Genomic DNA, 25,459 nt, shown 5'->3' on the forward strand with positions numbered 1-25,459 from the left:
AGCTAATCCTGACCCTTTTTCACATGGCACTCTAATGGAAGACTTAGTGCAGCGAATACCAGGACCTACATTATAGGTAAAGGTCCTTTAGCCCAGGTCCAGGGATCTGCCACGCTAAGCCTCCAGTAACACATTAAAAACAGAATCCAACTATGGCTGGTAATAAAAAAATTGAAAAAACAAAATTTATGCTTACCTGATAATTTTTTTTATTTCCGGATATGGTGAGTCCACGGGACCATCAATTACTGTTGAGAATATCACTCCTGGCCAGCAGGAGGAGGCAAAGAGAACCTCAGCAAAGCTGTTAAGTATCACTTCTCTTCCCACAATCCCCAGTCATTCGACCAAAGGAAAAAGGAGAGAAAGGAAATAACACAAGGTGTAGAGGTGCCTGAGGTTTATATAAAATTAACTGTCTTAAAATAAAGTGTGGGGACATGGACTCACCATATCCGGAAATAAATAAATTTATCAGGTAAGCATAAATTTTGTTTTCTTTCCTAAGATATGGTGAGTCCACAGGATCATCAATTACTGTTGGGAATCAATACCCAAGTATTAGGGAGGGATAAGACAGGGAACAAAAGTATCAAATTTATAAAATTTGGGAAAAGTATGCAAAGAGGACCAAGGCGCAGCCTTGCAAATCTGTTCTACAGTTGCCTCATTTTTCAAGGTCCAAAAAGAAGAAAAAGCCCTAGTGAAATGAGCTGTGATTCTCTCAGGAGGCTGCTGACCAGCAGTCTCATATGCCAAACGAATACTCAACCATAGAGAAAGAGACGTGGCGGTAGCTTTCTGACCTTTGTGTTTCCCAGAAAAACAATTAAACAATGCGGAGGGCTGACGAAAATCCTTAGTCATCTGTAAATAAAATTTAAGAGCATGCACAACATCGAGGTTGTGCAACAAACGCTCCTTATGAGAAAAAGGAGAAGGACAGAGAGAAGGAACAACAATTTCCTGATTAATATTTCTATCCGAAACAACCTTAGGAAGAAAACCAAACTTGGTACGAAGAACTGCCTTATCTGCATGAAATATGAGATAAGGCAAATCGCACTGCAAAGCTGAGAGTTCCGAAACTCTCCAAGCAGAAGAAATAGCAGTAAGAAACAAAACCTTTCAAGATAACAGCTTAATATCTATGGAATGCATTGGCTCAAACTGAGCCTGTTGCAAAACTAAGAACAAGATTAAGACTCCCAGGTGGAGCAACAGATTTAAACACAGGTCTGATTCTGACCAAGGCCTGACAAAAAGATTGCACATTTGGCACTTCCGCCAGGCACTTGTGCAGCAAAATAGATAGAGCAGAAATCTGACCCTTTAGGGTACTGACAGACAAACCCTTCTCCAGACCCTCCTGGAGAAAGGATAAAATTATTGGAATCTTGACTCTACTCCAAGAGTATTCCTTGGATTCACACCAATAAAGATATTTACGCCATATCTTATGGTAAATCTTTCTAGTGACAGGTTTACGAACCTGAATCATGGTCTCAATGACCGATTCAGAAAATCAGTGCTTAGATAAAATTAAGCGTTCAATCTCCAAGCAGTCAGCTTCAGAGAAATGAGATTTGGATGAAGAAAGGGACCCTGAATTAGAAAGTCCTTCCTCAGAGGAAGTCTCCACGGCAGTAGAGATGACATTTCTACTAGATCTGCATACCAGATCCTGTGAGACCACGCAGTAGCTATAAGAATCACCAACGCACTCTCCTGCTTCATCCGAGCAATGACTCATGGAAGGAGAGCAAACAGAAGAAAAAGGTATGCCAACCTGAAGTTCCAAGGAACTGTTAGAGCATCTATCAGGAAGGCCTGAGGATCCCTTGACCTCGAACCATACTTTGGAAGCTTGGCGCTCTGTCGAGACACCATCAGATCCAATTCTAGTATCCCCCATTTGATGGTTAACCTGTAGAACACTTCCGGATGGAGTTCCCACTCCCCGGGATGAAAAGTCTGTCTGCTTAGGAAATCCGCTTCCCAATTGTCCACTCCTGGAATGAGGATGGCAGATAGACAGCACTATGAGCCTCCGCCCACTGAATGATTCAAGCCACCTCCTTCAGGGCTAAGGAACTCTGAGTTCCCCCCTGGTGGTTGATGTAAGCCACTGAGGTTATGTTGTCTGAGTGGAATCTGATAAACCGGGCCAAAGCCAGCTGAGGTTAAGCCATCAAGGCATTGAAGATTGCTCTCAACTCCAATATGTTTTTGGGGAGAGTAGATTCCTTTTGAGACCACAGTCCCTATGTCTTCAAAAAGTCCCAGACTGCTCTCCAGCCTGTCAAGCTGGCGTCCATGGTTACAATCACCCATGATGGTGTCTGGAAGCTCGTCCCCTGAGACAGATGTTCTTGAGACAGCCATCATGGAAGAGAGTCCTTTGTCATTTGATCTAGAGCTATCCTCTGAGATAGGTCTGCATAATCCCCATTCCACTGACTGAGTATGCATAATTGTAGAGCTCTCAAATGGAACTGGGCAAAGGGAACTATGTCCATGGAAGCCACCATTAGACCAATTACCTCCATACATTGGGCCACTGATGGCCGTACAGCAGACTGGAGAGATAGGCAAAAGGAAAGAATCTTGGCTCTTCTGACTTCCATCAGAAATATTTTCATTGATAGTGAATCTATAATGATCCCTAAGAAGACCACCCTTGTAGCCGGAACAAGGGAACTCTTTTCCAAATTCACCTTCCATCCATGCGAACAAAGAAAATACAACAAGATCTCTGTGTGAGAGTTTGCTAGTTGAAAAGATGGCACCTGAACCAGAATGTCGTCCAGATAAGGTGGCACCACAATACCCCGAGACCGTATTACTGCCAGCAGAGCTCCCAGAACCTTTGAGAAAATTCTGGGAGCTGTGGCGAGGCCAAATGGAAGGGCCACAAACTGAAACTGTTTGTCCAGATAGGCAAACCTCAGAAATTTGTGATGATCCCTGTGAATGGGAACGTGGAGGTACGCATCCTTCAGGTTTATGGTCATCATAAACTGACCCTCTTGGACTAGAGGAAGAACGTAACAGATAGTCTCCATTTTGAAGGATGTCACTCTTAGAAACTTGTTGAGGAACTTTAGATCTAGAATAGGCCTGAAAGTCCTCTCTTTTTTGGTAACCACAAACAGGTTGGAATAGAACCCTAGACCCTGTTCCTGTATTGGGACTTGAACTATGGCTCCCAGGATGGAAAGATCCTGAACACATTTCAAGAATGCCTCACTTTTTATCTGGTCTACAGGCCTCACTTTTTATCTGGTCTACAGATAATTTTGAGAGGTGGAATCTGCCCCTGGGAGGAAAAGTCTTGAATTCTAACTTGTAACCCTGGGATAATATGTCCAAGGCCCAAGGGTCTTGGGCATCTCGTATCCATGCCTGAGAAAACTGAGAGAGTCTGACCCCCACTTGATCCGATCCCGGATCGGGGCGAACCCTTCATGCTGACTTAGATTCAGTTGCAGGCTTCTTAGATTGCTTCCCCTTGTTCCAAGACTGGCTGGTTTTCCAAGAAGACTTGGACTGATAGCTTGATAGAGGAGGGGGAAGACTTACCTCTGAAGTTATAAAAGGAACACAAATTACTCTGATGTCCTTTCGATTTATTCTTCCTATCTTGAGGCAGAAATTATCCTTTACCACCCATGATATCGGAAATAATTTCTGCCAAACCCGGCCCAAACAAGGTCTTTCCCTTGTAAGGAATCACCAAAAGCTTAGATTTAGAAGAAACATCTGCTGACCAAGATTTCAGCCATAGCGCCCTCCGTGCCAACATTGAGAAACCAGATATTTTGGCCCCCAACTTAATGACCTACAAAGAAGCGTCAGTGATAAAGGAATTGGCTAACTTAAGAGCCTTTATCTTATCTTGAATCTCCTCTAAAAGAGTTTCTGCTTGGAGGGACTCAGACAAAGCGTCAAACCAATATGCTGCCGCACTTGTCACTGTAGCAATACACACCGCCTGTTGCCACAGTAACTCCTGATGAATATACATCTTCTTTAAGAAAACCTCCAGCTTCTTGTCCTTAGGGTCCTTGAAAGAGCAACTATCCTCAATAGAAATAGTCGTCCTCTTGGCCAGTGTAGAGATCGCCCCTTCCACCTTGGGAACCATCTGCCATGACTCCTTAATGAAGTCGGCCACCGGGAACATTTTCCTAAAGACTGGGGAGGGAGAAAAGGGAATTTCAGGTCTCTCCCATTCCTAGGCAATAATCTCGGTAGCATGGTCTGGCACTGGAAACACCTCAGCAGGGGAGGAAACAACAAAGTAGCAAAATTTCTTAGGGTTGACAATGACAGGAGTATTTGAGTCATCAAAGGTAGCCAAAAACTCCTTTAACAAAACATGAAGGTGTTCAAGCTTAAATCTGAAGGAAACCACTTCAGCATCAGAAGAAGGGGTTATACTATCCAAATCTGAGATTTCACCCTCAGAGGCTACCGAAGTATCCTCCTCTTCCAATTTATGTGAAAGAGCAACTTGGTTAGCCTGCACTGGATCAGAAACCTTACTATCTGATTCTCTAATTTTACTCTTACGTCTCCCCTGAAGCATGGGGATGGCAGCTAGCGCCTCAGATACCGCTGAGGATACCTGGGCATCAATTTCAGCCTTCAAATTCACTCTTTCAGGACATTGTGAGGAACTTCAGGGCACTGCGTATGACGACAAAGTTTGGGACGCTTGAGGCGAAGGCTGTGGCATTGCCTGAACAAAATCAACCTTAAAGAATATATATTTTTAAGTTTAATTTTTTTTACTGTCTCTTTAAGATAGATTCCCAAGGTAAGAAAAACCATTAATGGATTATTATATTATTATATTATATATATATATTATTATATAGACTTAGGCAATTATTTAAAATTGAATAATCTCATAAGCAATTTCCCAAAATTGGCTTTTGCAGGACTTAAACTCTTTTAAATTCTAAAACTCTCTAAAGCAGCCTCTACGCCTTAGTGCTAAGCTGAGGCACCTACCTGTCCCTCTCTGCAACACTTGCAAAACAGATGGAGTGAACGGAGCAGATACGAACTGAGAGACATCCATCAAAAACGTGACACAGGAAGCTACTGTAAGCTGCTGCATCCATTAGGAAAAGCGCATGCTAGTAGCCCCTGCCGAAGAAGAAGGATCCGCCTCTCTTGTGATGTCAGAGGCGGTTCCGTTGGCCATATTAACAGACAAAATGTCTATGTTATTTGTAGCCTCCAGCTTTCACAAAAAAAACATAATGATTGTACCCAAAAGCAAAATGTACTGACGTTGAACAATGATTTTTTTAAGTACCCACACACACCTGACTTAAATAATCAATGTCTCTAAATTTTTAAAGTCACACAGTGCCCTGCATCCTGCCCATATGAATCCTGAACCTCAGGAATGCTCAAGTCCCGTATAAGGTGCAGTTTAAACACTGCTGTAGTGCAAAACCTTTTCATAAGAATTAAAAAGGCACATACATGCACCATTGATTGTCCAGCAGCAGGACAGCTCACCTGGCATGAGAGGAAGTCACTCCTCACAGAGACCTGTGGAAAAAGAAAAGGACAGAGTAAACCTACTCTGGCTTTTTATGTGAGGGCAAAACAAGTTCCTAACTGCTTGAAAGCCACCACAGCCCTACTAAAGAGACTAACATGGAGTACAGCTAGACCCAGCATGTCAGGAAAGATCAGAGCAAACCTGCTCAGGCTTTCAAAATAACAAAATCTTGATAGAAGAAATTCTGTAACAGACACCTAAACTTCACCTCCACCTTGCACTGAAGGCAAAGAGAATGACTGGGGATTATGGGAAGAGAAATGATACTTAACAGCTTTGCTGTGGTGCCCTTTGCCTCCTCCTGCTGGTCAGGAGTGATATTCCCAACAGTAATTGATGATCCTGTGGACTCATCATATCTTAGGAAAGAAATAGTGTCCTAGAAAATGTTCCATATAAATATAATGTCCCAGTAAGAAAATCCAAAATATAGTATCATCCATAAAATAAGTTGTTTATTACTCCACTGATATTAAATATCCTATATGGTGATGAATATCCAGATGTAGTAGAATTTGGGATTTTCTTACTGAGACATTATATTTACACTGGACACTTTCTAGTACACTATTATTCAAATCTTTTTATTATATATTTTTATGTTTTTGGGTCCCAATCTTTGTTATATGTGCAAATACTTATTGTATTCATTGCTAGCCATAGTTTGATTTTGTGTTTAATGTGTATTCTTTTTGGTTAATAAATGTATGTATTTTTCTTATATGCTTGTATACATATATCTATGTGCTTACACTTTGGCCTTCACATTTTTAGGTGCTCCTTATTTTTTTACATTGACATTTAGATGTGATTAATAGATCTTTTTGAGCATTTGTGGTGTCATACCAGTTGACGCTGAAATATTATACATTTACTGGTAAGTATGTCACACTACAGGTGAACTATTTCACCTGAGGCAAAGGAACATTTACATGCATTTAATGAAAATGAATGTAAATTCTCAACGAATATTCAGTATTTGTTTTTTTAAAATGAAATGACACCGAATAGCACAGCAGCCGAATATTTTGAAAAACAAGATCTAAATATTCAGTCCGAAAGATTAACCCAAGCTGAATATTTCGCATGTAAACATGTCTAGGGGTTATCATTTTGCAAGAAGTTACATATTGGCAGAAATTGTTTAACTGTGGGGTTACTGATGGGACAAGTTTATAAAGTGCCATTTAGAGTTAAAGGGTGTTGGTCAACGCTGTTACATGTTATTTTTTTAAAAAGTAATGAATTAATAAAATAAAATCTGTTTACATTTAAAGTGAAACTAACAGGAGGAACATGATTACGTATAACTAACCCCCAGGACTCTTATGCTCATTGGTAAATAGGAACAACTCTTTGAACCTTTCACACATTGTAAAACATGTTTTGTAAAAAGTGTCATTGTTAATCATCTAAACCAAAAACTTCCCAAAATAATAAAAAAAAGTTTTTTTTCATAATAAACAAACATTGAAAAAAATGTATAATGAAAATGTTTATAGTATTATGCATATAAATGACACATCAAAGACACATTTACTGTACACCCATAATACCCCAGCTTAAATGTATGACTAATTAATTTACAAATGTTGCAATACTATTGGAAGTGCAAATTGCTGTTTCCTTTCACACTGTACAATGGTATTGATATAAACACTTAAAGGGACACTCAGGTTTTATTAAATTTTCTGACTATGCAAATCTGCTGTGTTTACTGGTCCTTTAATAATTGAGCAGGAAAACTTTACTTTCAGCTTGTAGTACAAGTGCACAGATAATCACAATATATTCACACACAAATGTAATGTATGCTAGAAATCTAGCACAAAATAACACTCCATTTGTAATCTAGGCCAAAATTATTAAAACTATTAAAATTTCAGCTACACAAACATGTAGACTTTCTTTAGACCTGTTATATTATGAATACAAAACTAGCTCACTTTATTGAAGTTTCAATGATTTAAAATCTGATTGCCAAAATGATGCTACATTCTTAAGGCAACAAAATAAATCTAATGAGAACAATCATTGATTAAAATAATTACAATACACTCTAGTGTTTAGCTATTAGGGTTCTTAATTTCCTTTGTAAGAAAACAATTCATATGTCCCTTAGTTAGTTTATTACTTACCACTGTCTGAAGCCAGAAACGTAGCATTATATAAATTATTTTTAACATACATGGATTCTCGATCCAGGACAGCTATTGTGGTGATTTGTCCAGTCACAGGGTCAATTTTAAGCCAGTTTGCTGGATCTGATAGTTTGGAGTACCTATTTAAAAAAAGTAAATATATTAATTTAATAATCTAATTTCACACACACACACATATATTTCAAAGGAAAGGCTGCATAAAGGCTGCAGCACACAAAATTGCTTTTTTTCGTTACTTTATTTCAAGCATAACAGACATCGGCAACGTTTCGGGCAGAGCACTTTCTCAAGCCAAGTGAGTAAGTGAGTGTAAACCATGCATACCATAAACTCCTCCAAGTATAATTGTGTGCTTTCTACTTATTACAATGTAAAGAGATAATGCTTCAATGTCACTACACTTTTACTAAATAGAAAATTCACCATTCCTATTGTACAATAATCACATCATTAAGTGCATTTTATTTACACCAATTTCTTAATATATATAAATACATTCTGTGTTTATGTTACTATATTTCTCTGTATATATATTGTTGTGCAAAAAAAAGTATTTTTTTGTGTTGTGTTTTTGTCAATTGAATATAAGTATAATTTTAAAAAAAAAATCTTTATATAATAAATTATTATTTTTAACTGATATTTTTGAATCAATGATTCACTTCAAAGAGGTATAAGGATTTTAAATAGCTTTTCTTAAAGTGATGGTAAATTCATACCAACTGCTCAACATATTTTAAAAGCTCTTATCCTAACTAGCATATCGATATGCTTTTTTAATATTAAAAAACATAATTTATGCTTACCTGATAAATTCCTTTCTTCTGTTGTGTGATCAGTCCACGGGTCATCATTACTTCTGGGATATAACTCCTCCCCAACAGGAAATGCAAGAGGATTCACCCAGCAGAGCTGCATATAGCTCCTCCCCTCTACGTCAGTCCCAGTCATTCGACCAAGAAACAACGAGAAAGGAGTAACCAAGGGTGAAGTGGTGACTGGAGTATAATTTAAAAGATATTTACCTGCCTTAAAACAGGGCGGGCCGTGGACTGATCACACAACAGAAGAAAGGAATTTATCAGGTAAGCATAAATTATGTTTTCTTCTGTTATGTGTGATCAGTCCACGGGTCATCATTACTTCTGGGATACCAATACCAAAGCAAAAGTACACGGATGACGGGAGGGATAGGCAGGCTCATTATACAGAAGGAACCACTGCCTGAAGAACCTTTCTCCCAAAAATAGCCTCCGAAGAAGCAAAAGTGTCAAATTTGTAAAATTTGGAAAAAGTATGAAGCGAAGACCAAGTTGCAGCCTTGCAAATCTGTTCAACAGAGGCCTCATTCTTAAAGGCCCAAGTGGAAGCCACAGCTCTAGTGGAGTGAGCTGTAATTCTTTCAGGAGGCTGCTGTCCAGCAGTCTCATAGGCTAAACGTATTATGCTACGAAGCCAAAAAGAGAGAGAGGTAGCAGAAGCTTTTTGACCTCTCCTCTGTCCAGAGTAAACGACAAACAAGGAAGAAGTTTGGCGAAAATCTTTAGTTGCCTGCAAGTAGAACTTGAGGGCACGAACTACATCCAGATTGTGTAAAAGACGTTCCTTCTTTGAAGAAGGATTTGGACACAAGGATGGGACAACAATCTCTTGATTGATGTTCCTGTTAGTGACTACCTTAGGTAAGAACCCAGGTTTAGTACGCAGAACTACCTTGTCTGAGTGAAAAATCAGATAAGGGGAATCACAATGTAAGGCTGATAACTCAGAGACTCTTCGAGCCGAGGAAATAGCCATTAAAAACAGAACTTTCCAAGATAACATTTTTATATCAATGGAATGAAGGGGTTCAAACGGAACACCCTGTAAAACGTTAAGAACTAAGTTTAAACTCCATGGTGGAGCAACAGCTTTAAACACAGGTTTGATCCTAGCTAAAGCCTGACAAAAGGACTGGACGTCTGGATTTTCTGACAGACGTCTGTGTAACAAGATGGACAGAGCTGAAATCTGTCCCTTTAATGAACTAGCTGATAAACCCTTTTCTAAACCTTCTTGTAGAAAAGACAATATCCTAGCGATCCTAACCTTACTCCAGGAGTAACCTTTGGATTCGCACCAGTATAGGTATTTCCGCCATATTTTATGGTAAATCCTTCTGGTAACAGGCTTCCTAGCCTGAATCAGGGTATCAATAACCGACTCAGAAAAACCACGTTTTGATAAAATCAAGCGTTCAATTTCCAAGCAGTCAGCTTCAGAGAAGTTAGATTTTGATGTCTGAATGGACCCTGTATCAGAAGGTCCTGTCTTAGAGGTAGAGACCAAGGCGGACAGGATGACATGTCCACTAGATCTGCATACCAAGTCCTGCGTGGCCAAGCAGGTGCTATTAGAATTACTGATGCTCTCTCCTGTTTGATTTTGGCAATCAATCGAGGAAGCAGCGGGAAGGGTGGAAACACATAAGCCATCCTGAAGTTCCAAGGTGCTGTCAAAGCATCTATCAGAACTGCTCCCGGATCCCTGGATCTGGACCCGTAGCGAGGAAGTTTGGCGTTCTGGCGAGACGCCATGAGATCTATCTCTGGTTTGCCCCAACGTCGAAGTATTTGGGCAAAGACCTCCGGATGAAGTTCCCACTCCCCCGGATGAAGAGTCTGGCGACTCAAGAAATCCGCCTCCCAGTTCTCCACTCCCGGGATGTGGATTGCTGACAGGTGGCAAGAGTGAGACTCTGCCCAGCGAATTATCTTTGATACTTCCATCATTGCTAGGGAGCTTCTTGTCCCTCCCTGATGGTTGATGTAAGCTACAGTCGTGATGTTGTCCGACTGAAACCTGATGAACCCCCGAGTTATTAACTGGGGCCAAGCCAGAAGGGCATTGAGAACTGCTCTCAATTCCAGAATGTTTATTGGAAGGAGACTCTCCTCCTGATTCCATAGTCCCTGAGCCTTCAGAGAATTCCAGACAGCGCCCCAACCTAGTAGGCTGGCGTCTGTTGTTACAATTGTCCAGTCTGGCCTGCTGAATGGCATTCCCCTGGACAGGTGTGGCCGATGAAGCCACCATAGAAGAGAATTTCTGGTCTCTTGATTCAGATTCAGAGTAGGGGACAAATCTGAGTAATCCCCATTCCACTGACTTAGCATGCATAGTTGCAGCGGTCTGAGGTGTAGGCGTGCAAAAGGTACTATGTCCATTGCCGCTACCATTAAGCCGATCACCTCCATGCATTGAGCTACTGACGGGTGTTGAATGGAATGAAGGACGCGGCATGCATTTTGAAGTTTTGTTAACCTGTCTTCTGTCAGGTAAATCTTCATTTCTACAGAATCTATAAGAGTCCCCAAGAATGGAACTCTTGTGAGAGGAAAGAGAGAACTCTTCTTTTCGTTCACTTTCCATCCATGCGACCTTAGAAATGCCAGAACTAACTCTGTATGAGACTTGGCAGTTTGAAAGCTTGAAGCTTGTATTAGAATGTCGTCTAGGTACGGAGCTACCGAAATCCCTCGCGGTCTTAGTACCGCTAGAAGGGCACCCAGAACCTTTGTGAAGATTCTTGGAGCCGTAGCCAATCCGAATGGAAGAGCTACAAACTGGTAGTGCCTGTCTAAGAAGGCAAACCTTAGATACCGGTGATGATCTTTGTGGATCGGTATGTGAAGGTAAGCATCCTTTAAATCCACTGTGGTCATGTACTGACCCTCTTGGATCATGGGTAAAATTGTCCGAATAGTTTCCATTTTGAACGATGGAACTCTTAGGAATTTGTTTAGAGTCTTTAAATCTAAGATTGGCCTGAAAGTTCCCTCTTTTTTGGGAACCACAAACAGGTTTGAGTAGAACCCTTGTCCTTGTTCCGACCACGGAACCGGATGGATCACTCCCATTGTTAACAGATCTTGTACGCAGCGTAGAAACGCTTCTTTCTTTATCTGGTTTGTTGACAACCTTGACAGATGAAATCTCCCTCTTGGGGGAGATAATTTGAAGTCTAGAAGGTATCCCTGAGATATGATCTCTAGTGCCCAGGGATCCTGAACATCTCTTGCCCAGGCCTGGGCGAAGAGAGAGAGTCTGCCCCCTACTAGATCCGGTCCCGGATCGGGGGCTCTCGGTTCATGCTGTCTTTGGGGCAGCAGCAGGTTTCCTGGCCTGCTTGCTTTTGTTCCAGGACTGGTTAGGCTTCCAGCCTTGCCTGTAACGAGCAACAGCTCCTTCCTGTTTTGGTGCAGTGGAGGTTGATGCTGCTCCTGTTTTGAAATTCCGAAAGGGACGAAAATTAGACTGTCTAGCCTTAGCTTTGGCCTTGTCTTGAGGTAGGGCGTGGCCCTTACCTCCCGTAATGTCAGCGATAATTTCTTTCAAACCGGGCCCGAATAAGGACTGCCCCTTGAAAGGTATATTAAGTAATTTGGACTTAGAAGTAACATCAGCTGACCAGGATTTTAGCCACAGTGCCCTGCGTGCCTGTATGGCGAATCCTGAGTTCTTAGCCGTAAGTTTGGTTAAATGTACTACGGCCTCCGAAATGAAAGAATTAGCTAGTTTAAGGACTCTAAGCCTGTCCGTAATGTCGTCTAGCGTAGAGGAACTAAGGTTCTCTTCAAGCGACTCAATCCAAAATGCTGCCGCAGCCGTAATCGGCGCGATACATGCAAGGGGTTGTAATATAAAACCTTGTTGAACAAACATTTTCTTAAGGTAACCCTCTAATTTTTTATCCATTGGATCTGAGAAAGCACAGCTATCCTCCACCGGGATAGTGGTACGCTTAGCTAAAGTAGAAACTGCTCCCTCCACCTTGGGGACCGTTTGCCATAAGTCCCGAGTGGTGGCGTCTATGGGAAACATCTTTCTAAATATTGGAGGGGGTGAGAACGGCACACCGGGTCTATCCCACTCCTTAGTAACAATTTCAGTTAGTCTCTTAGGTATAGGAAAAACGTCAGTACTCGCCGGGTACCGCAAAGTATTTATCCAACCTACACAGTTTCTCTGGTATTGCAACAGTGTTACAATCGTTGAGAGCTGCTAAGACCTCCCCTAGTAGTACACGGAGGTTCTCCAATTTAAATTTAAAATTTGAAATATCTGAGTCCAATCTGTTTGGATCAGAACCGTCACCCACAGAATGAAGCTCTCCGTCCTCATGCTCTGCGAGCTGTGACGCAGTATCAGACATGGCCCTAGCATTGTCAGCGCACTCTGTTCTCACCCCAGAGTGATCACGCTTGCCTCTTAGTTCAGGTAATTTAGACAAAACTTCAGTCATAACAGTAGCCATATCTTGTAATGTTATCTGTAATGGCCGCCCAGATGTACTAGGCGCCAAAATATCACGCACCTCCCGGGCGGGAGATGCAGGTACTGTCGCGTGAGGCGAGTTAGTCGGCATAACTCTCCCCTCGCTGTTTGGTGAAATTTGTTCACATTGTACAGATTGACTTTTATTTAAAGTAGCATCAATACAGTTAGTACATAAATTTCTATTGGGCTCCACCTTGGCATTGGAACAAATGACACAGATATCTTCCTCTGAGTCAGACATGTTTAACACACTAGCAAAAAACTTACAACTTGGTTATAATCTTTTTTAGCAAAAAAACGTACTGTGCCTCAAAGAGGTACTAACGATTAAATGACAGTTGAAATAATGAACTGAAAAACAGTTATTGCATCAAATTTTAAAACAACACAACTTTTAGCAAAGGTTTGTTCCCATTAGTAAAAAACAACACTAATTAAATTTGTACATAAGAAAACAAAACAACGTTTTTTATACACAGTCACTATAAGAATTCTCACAGCTCTGCTGAGAGAATTTACCTCCCTTCAAAGAAGTTTGAAGACCCCTGAGATCTGTCAGAGATGAACCGGATCATGCAGGACATATAAAAGTAGCTGACTGGAATTTTTTGATGCGTAGCAAAGAGCGCCAAAAACGGCCCCTCCCTCTCCCACACAGCAGTGAAGAGAAACGAAACTGTCACAATTAAAGCAAAAAAAACTGCCAAGTGGAAAATAATGCCCAAACATTTATTCACACAGTACCTCAGCAATGCAAACGATTCTACATTCCAGCAAAAACGTTTAACATGAGAATAGTTATTAAAAGGATTAGTGACCTTAACACAGTAGTTCCGGTGAAATACCATCCCCAGAATACTGAAGTGTATACATACATGTCATTTTAACGGTATGGCAGGCTTTTCTCATCAATTCCATTCAGAAAATAAAAACTGCCACATACCTCAATGCAGATTCATCTGCCCGCTGTCCCCTGATCTGAAGCCTTTACCTCCCTCAGATGGTCGAGAACAGCAATATGATCTTAACGACTCCGGTTAAAATCATAGTAAAAAATCTCTGTCAGATTCTTCCTCAAACTCTGCCAGAGAAGTAATAACACGCTCCGGTGCTATTTTAAAATAACAAACTTTTGATTGAAGTCATAAAAACTAAGTATAATCACCATAGTCCTCTCACACCTCCTATCTAGTCGTTGGGTGCAAGAGAATGACTGGGACTGACGTAGAGGGGAGGAGCTATATGCAGCTCTGCTGGGTGAATCCTCTTGCATTTCCTGTTGGGGAGGAGTTATATCCCAGAAGTAATGATGACCCGTGGACTGATCACACATAACAGAAGAAACATCAGTTTACTGCATAACTTCATTTTTTTTACGGTAACGTTACAGTTTTATATTCAGCCTGTCTTGAAAATTTTCAAAGCTACTGCTTTGATTGACATACGTTTTAGCCAATCATCGGCTCACCATGCGCCCCATGTTAAAAAGTACCTGCACGCTCCCGTGCTCTGAACTTACTAATTGCGATGCAATGCGCATGTGCAACTCTTTAATAACTACTCTCTCTAGAAGGACAGATACTTAATTTATTCTTATGCACAAATAGCAAATCTAACATTTATTATAAGTAGTCTTTTATTCTTACTATTAATGCACAAATAACACATTTAGCATTTATTATAACTAGTCTCACAACTAAATTTATATCTAACACCAACACTGGTAATCAGAAGGGATATGTTACACATACACATGCAGGTGACAAGGCAATGGTTTTAATATGTGAATCTGTAAGTAATCTTGGATTGTCATTCAATTGCATTAATTATTAGTTGTTCTTTCTATGAGTTTCTCAGCCACTTTTCCAAAGTATGTTGCATGTATACAGCTTAAAGGGACACCCAAGTCCAAATTAACTTTTATGATTGAGAAAGAACATGCAATTTTAAGACACTTCCTAATTCTTTTTATATTCATACTTTCTAAGGTACCAGCATTGTGCAGAAGCTCACAGGGTATACGTGTACTAGTCTGTCATTGGCTGACATCTGTCACATGATACAAGGGGCTGGAAGATGGGAGAAAAAATAAATTTGTCAAAAAAATAATCTACTGCATATTTAAAATTCAGAGTAGGTGTTATTGCATTGTTGTTCTATTATGCACTTGTTAATTATGTCATTCTACTGCATTGAGTGGTCCTAACATTCATTTAAATCTATTATATTTTTCAAGAGCTTTTGTGAGAGTTAAATTGTGACATTCACTGCATCCAAATAGATTATTGCAAGTGAAATGAATGTAATTTAAATTTTAAAACTATATATGCAAATTCTCTTTAGGAAACATATAACAAAAGGATATAACACCAATTTAATATGCTGATATTTTAATACTAAATTATATCTGCAGTTACCACATTTTAGGTTAAAATGAATATGTTGGTATTTATCAATTTGAATATTAGCCTGAGAATCTTAACATTAATTACCATAACATGAAGTAGGTATTGATTAAAAAAGGCTACAACATTTTATACTTATTTCAATCTCCAAAAATGCTGTTTTAGTGAATATATTTTTAAAATGCTTTGTAAAATTGTACTAATCCAAAAGGAAACTGCACATATGTTCATATATTTATGTAGTAATTTATCTGTATAAAATATGGTTGTCCTTTTTTGCAGAGCTTTATTTAAATATCATTGTACCATTTTACCTAATTGTCTGTTGCATATAACGGTCTGGATCCTGTGCAGTAAAGGTTGTTAAAGGACTTCCTGCTGCTAGTCCTTCTTCCTGACGGATGCGCTTAGGATCCAGAGAAAAATAAGGAACTTCATTGACATCAATAATAGAAATGGAAACTGTTGCTGTTGATTGGGCGGGGTAATGAATGCCCTTGATTAAAGGCTCTTCATTTTCTGCAGCTACTGTAAGTACAATCATCCTATTGGTTTCATAATCAATTGGCTAGGGGGAAAAAAATAAATAATTTAACAGTATGTTTCACAGTCTACAGTTACCTGTTACCAATAAAAATGCTAATTGTAATTTAAGGAAACACTGAAACAGAAATATTTATTCTCCCATTTACACAAAATGGACAATATTTTAAACCTCTAGGGGGTGCTCACACATGTGAATACCTTTAACAGAACTCTTCCATAGACACGCAACAACATATTTTACAGTGATGGGGCACACAAAGAAATTCTCATGCCATAGCACTAAATATGCAATATAACAAGACCCCACTGTAGTATTCCTTAACAATCTCAAGGTTACACATGGAAATTACTCATAAACATCCAATTGGGTTAGAGTCCCTTTAAGAACCTATACAATAAAATGCACTGGTACGTTTATAAAATAATTTAATGTTAAAAAAATATTAAACTCCCAGGAGCAACTCATATGCCTTTCAATCATACAGGCATACAATAATATATGCTTTCCTCTTGATGCATGCACAATACATGCAGTCAGAGAAGATGCGTATAGAAGCTTGCAGCTGTGCACATTTTTTTTTAAATATAAATCTAACTTTTAAATGATGGACATTGGAAGTTTTTTTTTAATTCCTTACAAAGTACCAATAAGAAAATGGGACTTTTATAATTATTTTAGGTAAATTCCTGCTTAATTCCCACATTCTATTAAAAACAGCAATCATTATACTATATGCTCAGTTCCTTAACATTGTTTATTCTAACTTACAACAGATTTTTTAAAATATTGTTACAATTTCTATGTCTTTAAAATGTTATGACTTTAGAATAGCTCTCGGAGTTTTCTTTTTCCCACACTTAATTTCCATTGACATAAATCCTGTCCCTATAAATAAAATGACCACTAGTAGCTTACCTTTACTACAGTCACAAGTCCATCATTACTGTTTGAGTCAGTCTTAATAGCGAATCTTCCGGCAGAGTCTCCATTAATAATTTTATACACAGCATTCCAGGCACGAGTGTGTGGCTGATCCTTGTCAGTTACCGTTAAATTTGCTACGACAACATCAACTCTATTTTCAGGTACATCGCCGTAAAACTAGAACAAGAGAAAATATTTATATTGACATGATCTATCTATCTATCTCTCTATCTATCTATCTATCTATCTATCTATCTCTCTATCTATCTCTCTATCTATCTCTCTATCTATCTATCTATCTATCTATCTATCTCTCTATCTATCTCTCTATCTATCTCTCTATCTATCTCTCTATCTATCTCTCTATCTATCTCTCTATCTGTCTGTCTGTCTTTCATTTATGTGCATGTCTGTCTACTAATATGTACACAATAGTAGTTAAGGCAGAACAGCATCAGAGAATTATATGGGAAAAAAGAGAAGAGTATCTGGGATTCATTAGTAGTCATTGCACAGTGCTACCATGGGCCCTTATCTACTCAGTACAGTGCATTATCTCAGAGCTAATGCCCTACTTATCTTATTCAGTAGGGCATTTACCTGTAGGTAATGTACTGCTGTGAGGAGATTATTATGCATAATGATTCAGACTGAAAAATACTAAGCATCACAAATGTTTAAATAAGTTATAAAATGAGCCACCATTGCAGAATTTTTAATAATGTTTTGAACAGACCATAAACCCCTGACTAATTAAGAGATGAAACGTTCTGCAATACATAACAAAACAAAATAATTGCCCATTATGCTTAATTTCTCTAAAAGCTAATATATTAACAGCAGAGGTATAATTGTGTCTTCTTGCAAAGCTCAGATAGTCAAACTACTGAGTTATAAGTCTCATAGCCAACATACTAAAATAAAGAGTGTGTGTGTGGGGAGGGGTGTTTTGCATTTTTTTTCAACACCTTCTAGATCTTCTATTCAACAATGTCGGGAACAGCAACATGCATTGAATAAATGTTGAATAGGATATAGAGTGAAAATAATGGAAGGGGAATATAAAGAAATTAAAGCAAAGCTACAAAGAAGTCAAAATAGAATGTTTGTATTAAATGTGGGAAATAAAAATAAATACAATATAATGATGCAGTTATCAGTATTTGTATATGAACAATTAGCAAAACTAACAGTAAATTGCTGAATCACTAATATTACTGATATAAAAATATACTAAATATTATACAAAAGATTGCACAAATAAAAGTTCTATATATTAAGAACCTTCTAAGTTAGTTATTATCACAACTTAAAGGGACAAATGTCTTAGCTGTCAAAAAAGTTATTTTAAAACAAATATTGTTTCTTGCCACTTTGACATGGCTGACAAGTTCTTCCACCCAGTGATGACATCACGATCTGGGCTGCATATGGTGTCCAATCACAAAAGGCTCACTAGTTGGATTTGACAGACTGTCAATGCTATTCCACAGAGTGCCTAGATGTAGCACAGCTCATGATGTCATCAGTGGCAAATCTTGACAGCCATTTCAAAGGTGCCAGACACAATATTCATGCATAATAACGTTTTTTACAGTTGCTGCTGCATAATATAGAAAGAGGTGCAAGGCGCTATTATCAGCTTAATCTAAGGTAAGACTTAAGATGACTAAGGTGTAGACTGTCCCTTTAACATACATTTAGCAGTTCTTTAAACATAGCAGCATTTCTAAATGGCCTTCTTGTACCTATGTGGCAGCATTCAACATGCTATTTATATGTAGTTTTTTTCACCAGTGGCTAAAAGCAGCATGTAGGTTGAAACTAGTCAATAAATGAGCCTCTTTATTAATACAGAACAGTTTATGCTTTGCATATCATCTCTCTCTCTGTTATGGCTTATCAAAATCTTCATGTTGGCAGCTGGATAAGTGATAATTGACTTTGAAAAGTGGTTGCTGTCACTGAGGGTCTTTTATTGTCTTGCTTTAAAGGGACACTCAGGTTAAATTAAATGTTCATGATTCAGATACAGCATGTCATTTTAAACAGCTTTCCAATTTACTTCCATTAAAAAAAATGTGCACAGTCTTTTATATTTACAATTTTTGAGTCACCAGATCCTACTGAGCATGTGCAAGAATTCACAGACTATACGTATATGCATTTGTGATTGGCTGATTGCTATCACATGGTACAAGGGGAGTAGAAATATACATAACTTTTTAAATTTGTTATAAAAAAATCTACTACTCATTTGAAGTTTAGTGCTATTGCATTGTCTTATTATCTTGCATTTGTTGATTATGCAAATCTAATGTGTTGACTGGTCCTTTAATCACTTATTAAGTGGCTTCAACAGCTACCATCTCCAAACAATCAGGAAATAAAATTGACAGTTGGGATTAAAGGGGATCTTGGGAGAGGCTCAGAAGATATTTCTATGAAGGTTCTACGTTCTTCAGGTTGGAACACATTAATTGATTTTATTATTGTCAAAACAGAACTCTAGAAAAGAACATTGTTGCAAAATATGTTTTTTTCCACTGTCTTATAATTACTTTATCATCCATAGACAGTAGAAGAAATATTGAAAAAGATATTGGTTAAAATGGATCAAAATGCATAATGAATATTTGTCATAATAAACAAATTATGTTTAAGTCCAAGCCGGTATAAAGCACTGAAGATAAGATTCATTTTCTTGTAAACACAAATTATATTTAATGAAACAAATCAATCTTTTATTGTACAAAAATTAACAAAGATTTTGCACTGAACAGATTTAGACGATTTTATTGTTTGCTCAGAAACTTACAGCATAGAAGCATTATCTGTGAAACTTAACATATATATGATTATTTGCAAGTCTATAACATGTTTAAACTCCAAAACTAAAAAAAATTAAAAACTTTCTAAGAATGTGGCAAGACATACTACAGACACAAGAACATACTAATTCTTTGATTTCTTTTTTAAAACATGGTACCTAAAATTCAAATAGTGCAATTTTGTGACTACCAGCACCTCAAATTAATTGGACAAGACATGCAAATATTTGTATTCTGTAATTTAAAACTTCCTATAATCTCTGCTAATTATACATAGTAAAACACCAGATGATGAATGATAATTAGCAACCACATATAAAATGCATATATTCTATGTAAGGATATCTTGAACAAGACATTACAAGTAGAACAAATGCACAAATCAACAATTGGAAAGGAACAAAAAGTAGGGTATATTTGACACAAGGATAGACTCCTTCCTCAGTGATTGCATACCCTGAAACCTTTTCCCCTTAGCGTTTGCCACTGTGAGCAATTGCAGTCTCTCATGAAACAGGGCTTTGAATCTAAATGCTTCCTACATCATAAATCAGTAATCACACTTAAAGGGATAATCGTCTAAATTAAAGTGACACTGAACCCAAATTTTTTCTTTCATGATTCAGATAGAGCATGTAATTGTAAGTAGAGCTGCAACAACTAATCGTCATAATCGATAATAATCGATTATGAAAATAGTTGTCAACGAATCTCATAATCGATTAATCGATTAGTTGGTTTGCAATTAGTTGGTCTGTGCACAACACCAGCTGCTTCACTCCAATGAACTCCTGCATATGGTATTGTGTTTTATGGTTATGTCCTTAGCTTAGCCTAAAGGACGTCTACTTTTCACTTTTTCAGGACAGTATACGTTTACAACTACCCCTGGCTCATGTGCAACCCAGATATAATAGTCATCATTTGTATTGTTTATATTAAATCTGGTGATCTGGAACTATGCTTTTCATGATATAGTGCCAAGCTTGTTGTTTACACCTTGCCTCTAGATTGATGGGAGTTATTTAAATTGATGTGCACTATTATCTGTTTGCACAATTATTAGCGTATTGCTTGCTATTGCTGATTATATGTACTGTATAAATAAATGTGCAAGGCTTTGTCCTGTTATTGATATACAGTCCATAGCGCTTTTGATTTTGTTTTTTATTGTTTTTTTTATATTTTTAATAAATTGTGATAATATGTACCAGATTCAACCTTTATAAGTATATATCTTTTATTTTTAGAGCGGACTAGATATTTCCCCTAACCTTATAGCTGGTTATTTACCATTGCATATAGATATTCAAGATATTTTTATGTTAGAATGAAGTCAAGGGTTACTTTATTGAGTGGCCCCTTGCCAAGGTAGAAAACACTTAGCATTGGTGCAGATATAACAAAGATAAATATCCCACTTTTGTGAAATTGGCAAAACCCTACTCAACAGCCTTTTCTCTGCTGCAGGAAATATAGCTGCAAACAGAGAACCAGCCTTAGCCAGAAGCATGTGGACATGTTGAGACTTTTGCATTTCAATACAAAGTTTCTGAAAGAGTGAATAACAGAATGTTATTAACAGTGATAGTCTAACTCTTTCCAGTTCTACCTCTTTTCAAACAGTTTGTGGTTTTATTTTGTTTGATTATAAAACTGTGCTCTGCTGCTTAAAAATTGAAGAAACAGTTGTGCTAATGTAAAGTTTTAGTCTGAAGTTTATATTTGTAACACTCATTATGTGGATTTTATTTAAAACATAGAAAACTATTATTGATTCTCTTTTTATCCGATTAGTCGATTAATCAAAAAAATAATCGGCCGATTAATCGATTATTAAAATAATCGTTAGTTGCAGCCCTAATTGTAAGCAACTTTCTAATTTACTTCTATTATCAATTTTTCTTCATTCTCTTGCTATCTTTATTTGAAAAGAAGGCATCTCAGCTAAGGAGCCAGCAAATTTTGGGTTCAGAACCATGGACAGCACTTGTTTAAAGGTGCTGCCAAATCAGCAAGGACAACCCAGGTTGTTCACCTAAAATGCGCCGGCATCTAAACTTACATTCTTGCTTTTCAAATAAACATACCAAGAAAATGAAGACAATTTGATAATAGGAGTAAATTAGAAAGTTGTTTAAAATTGCATGCTCTATCTGAATCACAAAGATTTTTTTGGCTTAGTGTCCCGTTAAACTACATTTAAACACCAATTAGCAAGTGCTACCTAAGTGCTGAACCAAAAAAAACAAAAAACATTTCCTCGCATACAGCTAGATTACAAGTTTTGCATTACGGCTTTAAATGCTGAAAAATGGTAATTCCAGTGTAATGGCGAGTAAGGCATATTAAGAGTCGTGTCGGTATTGTTATACCGCAAGCATTTTAGCCTGTAACGCAATGTCACTCAAAAAAATGGGATTTTCATAGCGCCAGTATTACAGGATTTGCGTTCAGGCTAAAATGCTTGCGTTACAGCCTATACCGACACGATCCATACAGCCATTTGAGAGCAGTAGATATGAGTTTTGTGCAACAAAAATGTTTCACAAAACTCATAACTAAACTGTTACAAAGAACACTAACACCTACAAACTACCTATTAACCCCTAAACCTCCGCCCTCCTGCATCACAAACTATTTAAAACGTATTAATACCTAATCTGCCGCCCACCCACATCGCGACTATTAAATAAACCTAATAACCCCTAATCCGCCGCCCCTGACATCGCCGACACTATAATAAAGCTATTAACCCCTAAACCTTCGGCCTCCCACATAGCCGTCACTAAATAAACCTATTAACCACTAAACCGCCAGCCCCCCACATTGCAAAACACTAAATTAAACTATTAAACCCTAAACCTAAGACCCCCCTAAATTTAAATAAAAATTACAATATAACTATCTTAAAATAAATAAAAACTTACCTGTGAAATAAAAAAAAACTAAGTTTAAACTATAAATTAACCTAACATAACTATTCTAATAAAATTAAAAAACTACTAATTAAAAAATCTAAATTACAAATTTAAAAAAACCTAACACTATGAAAAAAATAAAAAAAATCTAAAATTACAAAAAATAATAAACACAAAATTACGAAAAATAAAAAACACTAAGCTTACAAAAATAATAAACAATTACACCTAATCTAATAGCCCTATAAAAATAAAAGCCCCCCAAAATAAAAACACCCCCTAGCCTACAATAAACTACCAAAAGCCCTTAAAAGGGCCTTTTTTAGGGCATTGCCCTAAGTTAAACAGCTCTTTTACCTGTAAAAAAAAAGTCCCCCCAACAGTAAAACCCACCACCCAACCAACCCCCCAAAATAAAAAAACCTAACTCTAAAAAAAAAAGTTACCCATTGCCCCTAAAGGGGCATTTTTGGGGCATTGCCCTTAAAAGGGCATTAAGCTCTTTTTCATTGCCCTTAAAAGGGCATTCATGTCTTTTAAAAAAGCCACCCAAAAAAATGGAAAAAAAACCTCACACTAACCCCAGAATATCTACTCACAGTTCCTGAAGTCCGGACATCCAGGCGGCGAGAAGACTTCATCCAGGTGGCGATATCTTCATCCATCCCAGGGGCGTCTTCTATCTTCATCCTGGAGGCATGGAGAGGAGACATCCTGGAAGCCGAAGTCATCCTGCGCGGAGCATCCTTTTCATATGGTCACCGCCGTACACTGAAGTTGAATGCAAGGTAGCCATTTCAAAATGGCGTACCTTGCATTCCTATTGTCTGATTTAATTCTTCAAATTCAAATCAGCCAATAGGATGAGAGCTGTTTATTTTTGGTAATTTAGTGTTTATTACTTTTTGTAATTTTAGATTTTTTAATTGTTTTTTCTAAGTGTTAGGTTTTTTAAATTTGTAATTTAGATTTTTTAATTGGTAGTTTTTTTTTATTTTATTAGAATAGTTATGTAAGGTTAATTTATAGTTTAAACTTAGTTTTTTTTTTATTTCACTTAACTTTTATTAGTGTCGGCGATGTCAAAGGAAGCAGATTAGGGGTAAATAACTTTATTTAGTGTCGGCGATGTCGGAGGTGGCGGATTAGGGTTGCTTAGACTTGGGGTTTATGTTCGGGTGTTCAGGTTTAAACATAAGTTTTTTTCCCCTATAGACATCAATGTGGCTGATTTGAACAGCCAATAGGATTTAAGTAGCTCCCATCCTTTTGGCTGTTTTGAACAGCCAATAGGATTTCAGAAGCTCTCATCATATTGGCTGATTTGAATTTGAAGAATCAAATCAGCCAATAGCAATGCATGGTATGCCATTTTAAAATGGCTATCTTGCATTCAACTTCAGTGTACGGCGGTGAACATATGAAGAGGACCCTCCGCACAGGATGTCTTCGGCTTCCAGGATGCCTCAACTCTATGCCGCCAGGATGAAGATAGAAGATGCCCCTGGGAAGGATGAAGATATTGTCGCCTGGATGAAGTCTTGCCGCCTGGATGGAGATGGATGTCCGGACTTCAGGAACTGTGAGTATATATTCTGGGGTTAGTGTTAGTTTTTTATTTTAAATTTTTTTGGGTGGCTTTTTTAAAAGCGCTGAATGCCATTTCAAGGGCAATGAAAAAGAGCTTAAAGGGACAGTTCACCCCAAAACTTTCTCCCCTTTAAATTATTCCCAATGATCCTTTTTACCTGCTAGAGTGTATTAAATTGGTTGCAAGTGGCTCCTTTACTCATATTTCAGCATTTGAAATAGCTGATTTAGCTTATGGTTTCCCAACCTATACTGAAAGTTTTGATACTGGCGTATATGATATTGACAAGCCTAAGTAAACACAGCCAGCAGAAGAGATTACACCCTCAGTGGGGGCATGATAGTTAAGTAATAAAATTATAATTGTCCACTGTTCTCTCTATGTATTGAGCTTTGGTGTTCCAGACAAATATTAGATAATGAAGCAAGTCTGTGTACATGAAAGTGATAACATAATGAGATCTGATATTACCTGAAGCTCAACCCATTGTAATAGGCTGTGGTTTCAAAGCACAGAACCAGCTACTTCAGATACACAAATAAACCGGAAAATGCAATTTCTCAAATATATTTTACTCTGCAGTTGGTATAACAAGTAATTTAAAATACATTTATGGAAAAACAATTTTACAGTGTACTGTCCCTTTAATGCCCTTTTAAGGGTAATGCCCCCAAAAAGGAAATTTATGCTTACCTGATAAATTTATTTATTTTAAGATATGACGAGTCCACGGATTTCATCCTTACTTATGGGATATCGCCTTCTGGTCAGCAGGAGGAGGCAAAGAGCTCCACAGCAGAGCTGCATAAATAGCTCATCCCTTCCCCCCCAACCCAGTCATTCGACCGAAGTTAGGAAGATAAAGGAAAAGCCAAGGAGCAGAGGTGACTGAAGATCAACAAAAAATAAAAACCTGTCTTAGAAAATAACAGGGTGAGCCGTGGACTCGTCATATCATAAAAGAAATACATTTATTAGGTAAGCATAAATTTCCTTTTCTTTTACAAGATATGACGAGTCCACGGATTTAATCCTTACTTATGGGATACAATACCAAAGCTATAGGACACGGATGAAAGGGAGGGACAAGACAGGAACCTAAATGGAAGGCACCACTGCTTGAAGAACCTTTCTCCCAAAAATAGCCTCGGACGAGGCAAAAGTGTCAAATTTGT

At 37.9% G+C, this 25,459-nt stretch overlaps 1 protein-coding gene across 1 annotated transcript in view; it reads right to left on the reverse strand.

Moving 5' to 3' along the window:
- Positions 1-25,459, reverse strand: part of CDH2 (cadherin 2) — a 321,339-nt gene that overhangs the window by 17,621 nt on the left and 278,259 nt on the right. The window contains exons 9-11 of the mRNA XM_053714996.1: positions 16,933-17,118; positions 15,785-16,038; positions 7,723-7,865 (exon numbers count right to left, since the gene is read on the reverse strand). Of these exons, the coding sequence (XP_053570971.1) occupies positions 7,723-7,865; positions 15,785-16,038; positions 16,933-17,118 (583 nt within the window). The remainder of the gene's footprint in view (positions 1-7,722; positions 7,866-15,784; positions 16,039-16,932; positions 17,119-25,459) is intronic.

Source organism: Bombina bombina, chromosome 5 (assembly GCF_027579735.1).
Source record: "Bombina bombina isolate aBomBom1 chromosome 5, aBomBom1.pri, whole genome shotgun sequence".
Classification (NCBI taxonomy): Eukaryota; Metazoa; Chordata; class Amphibia; order Anura; family Bombinatoridae; genus Bombina; species Bombina bombina.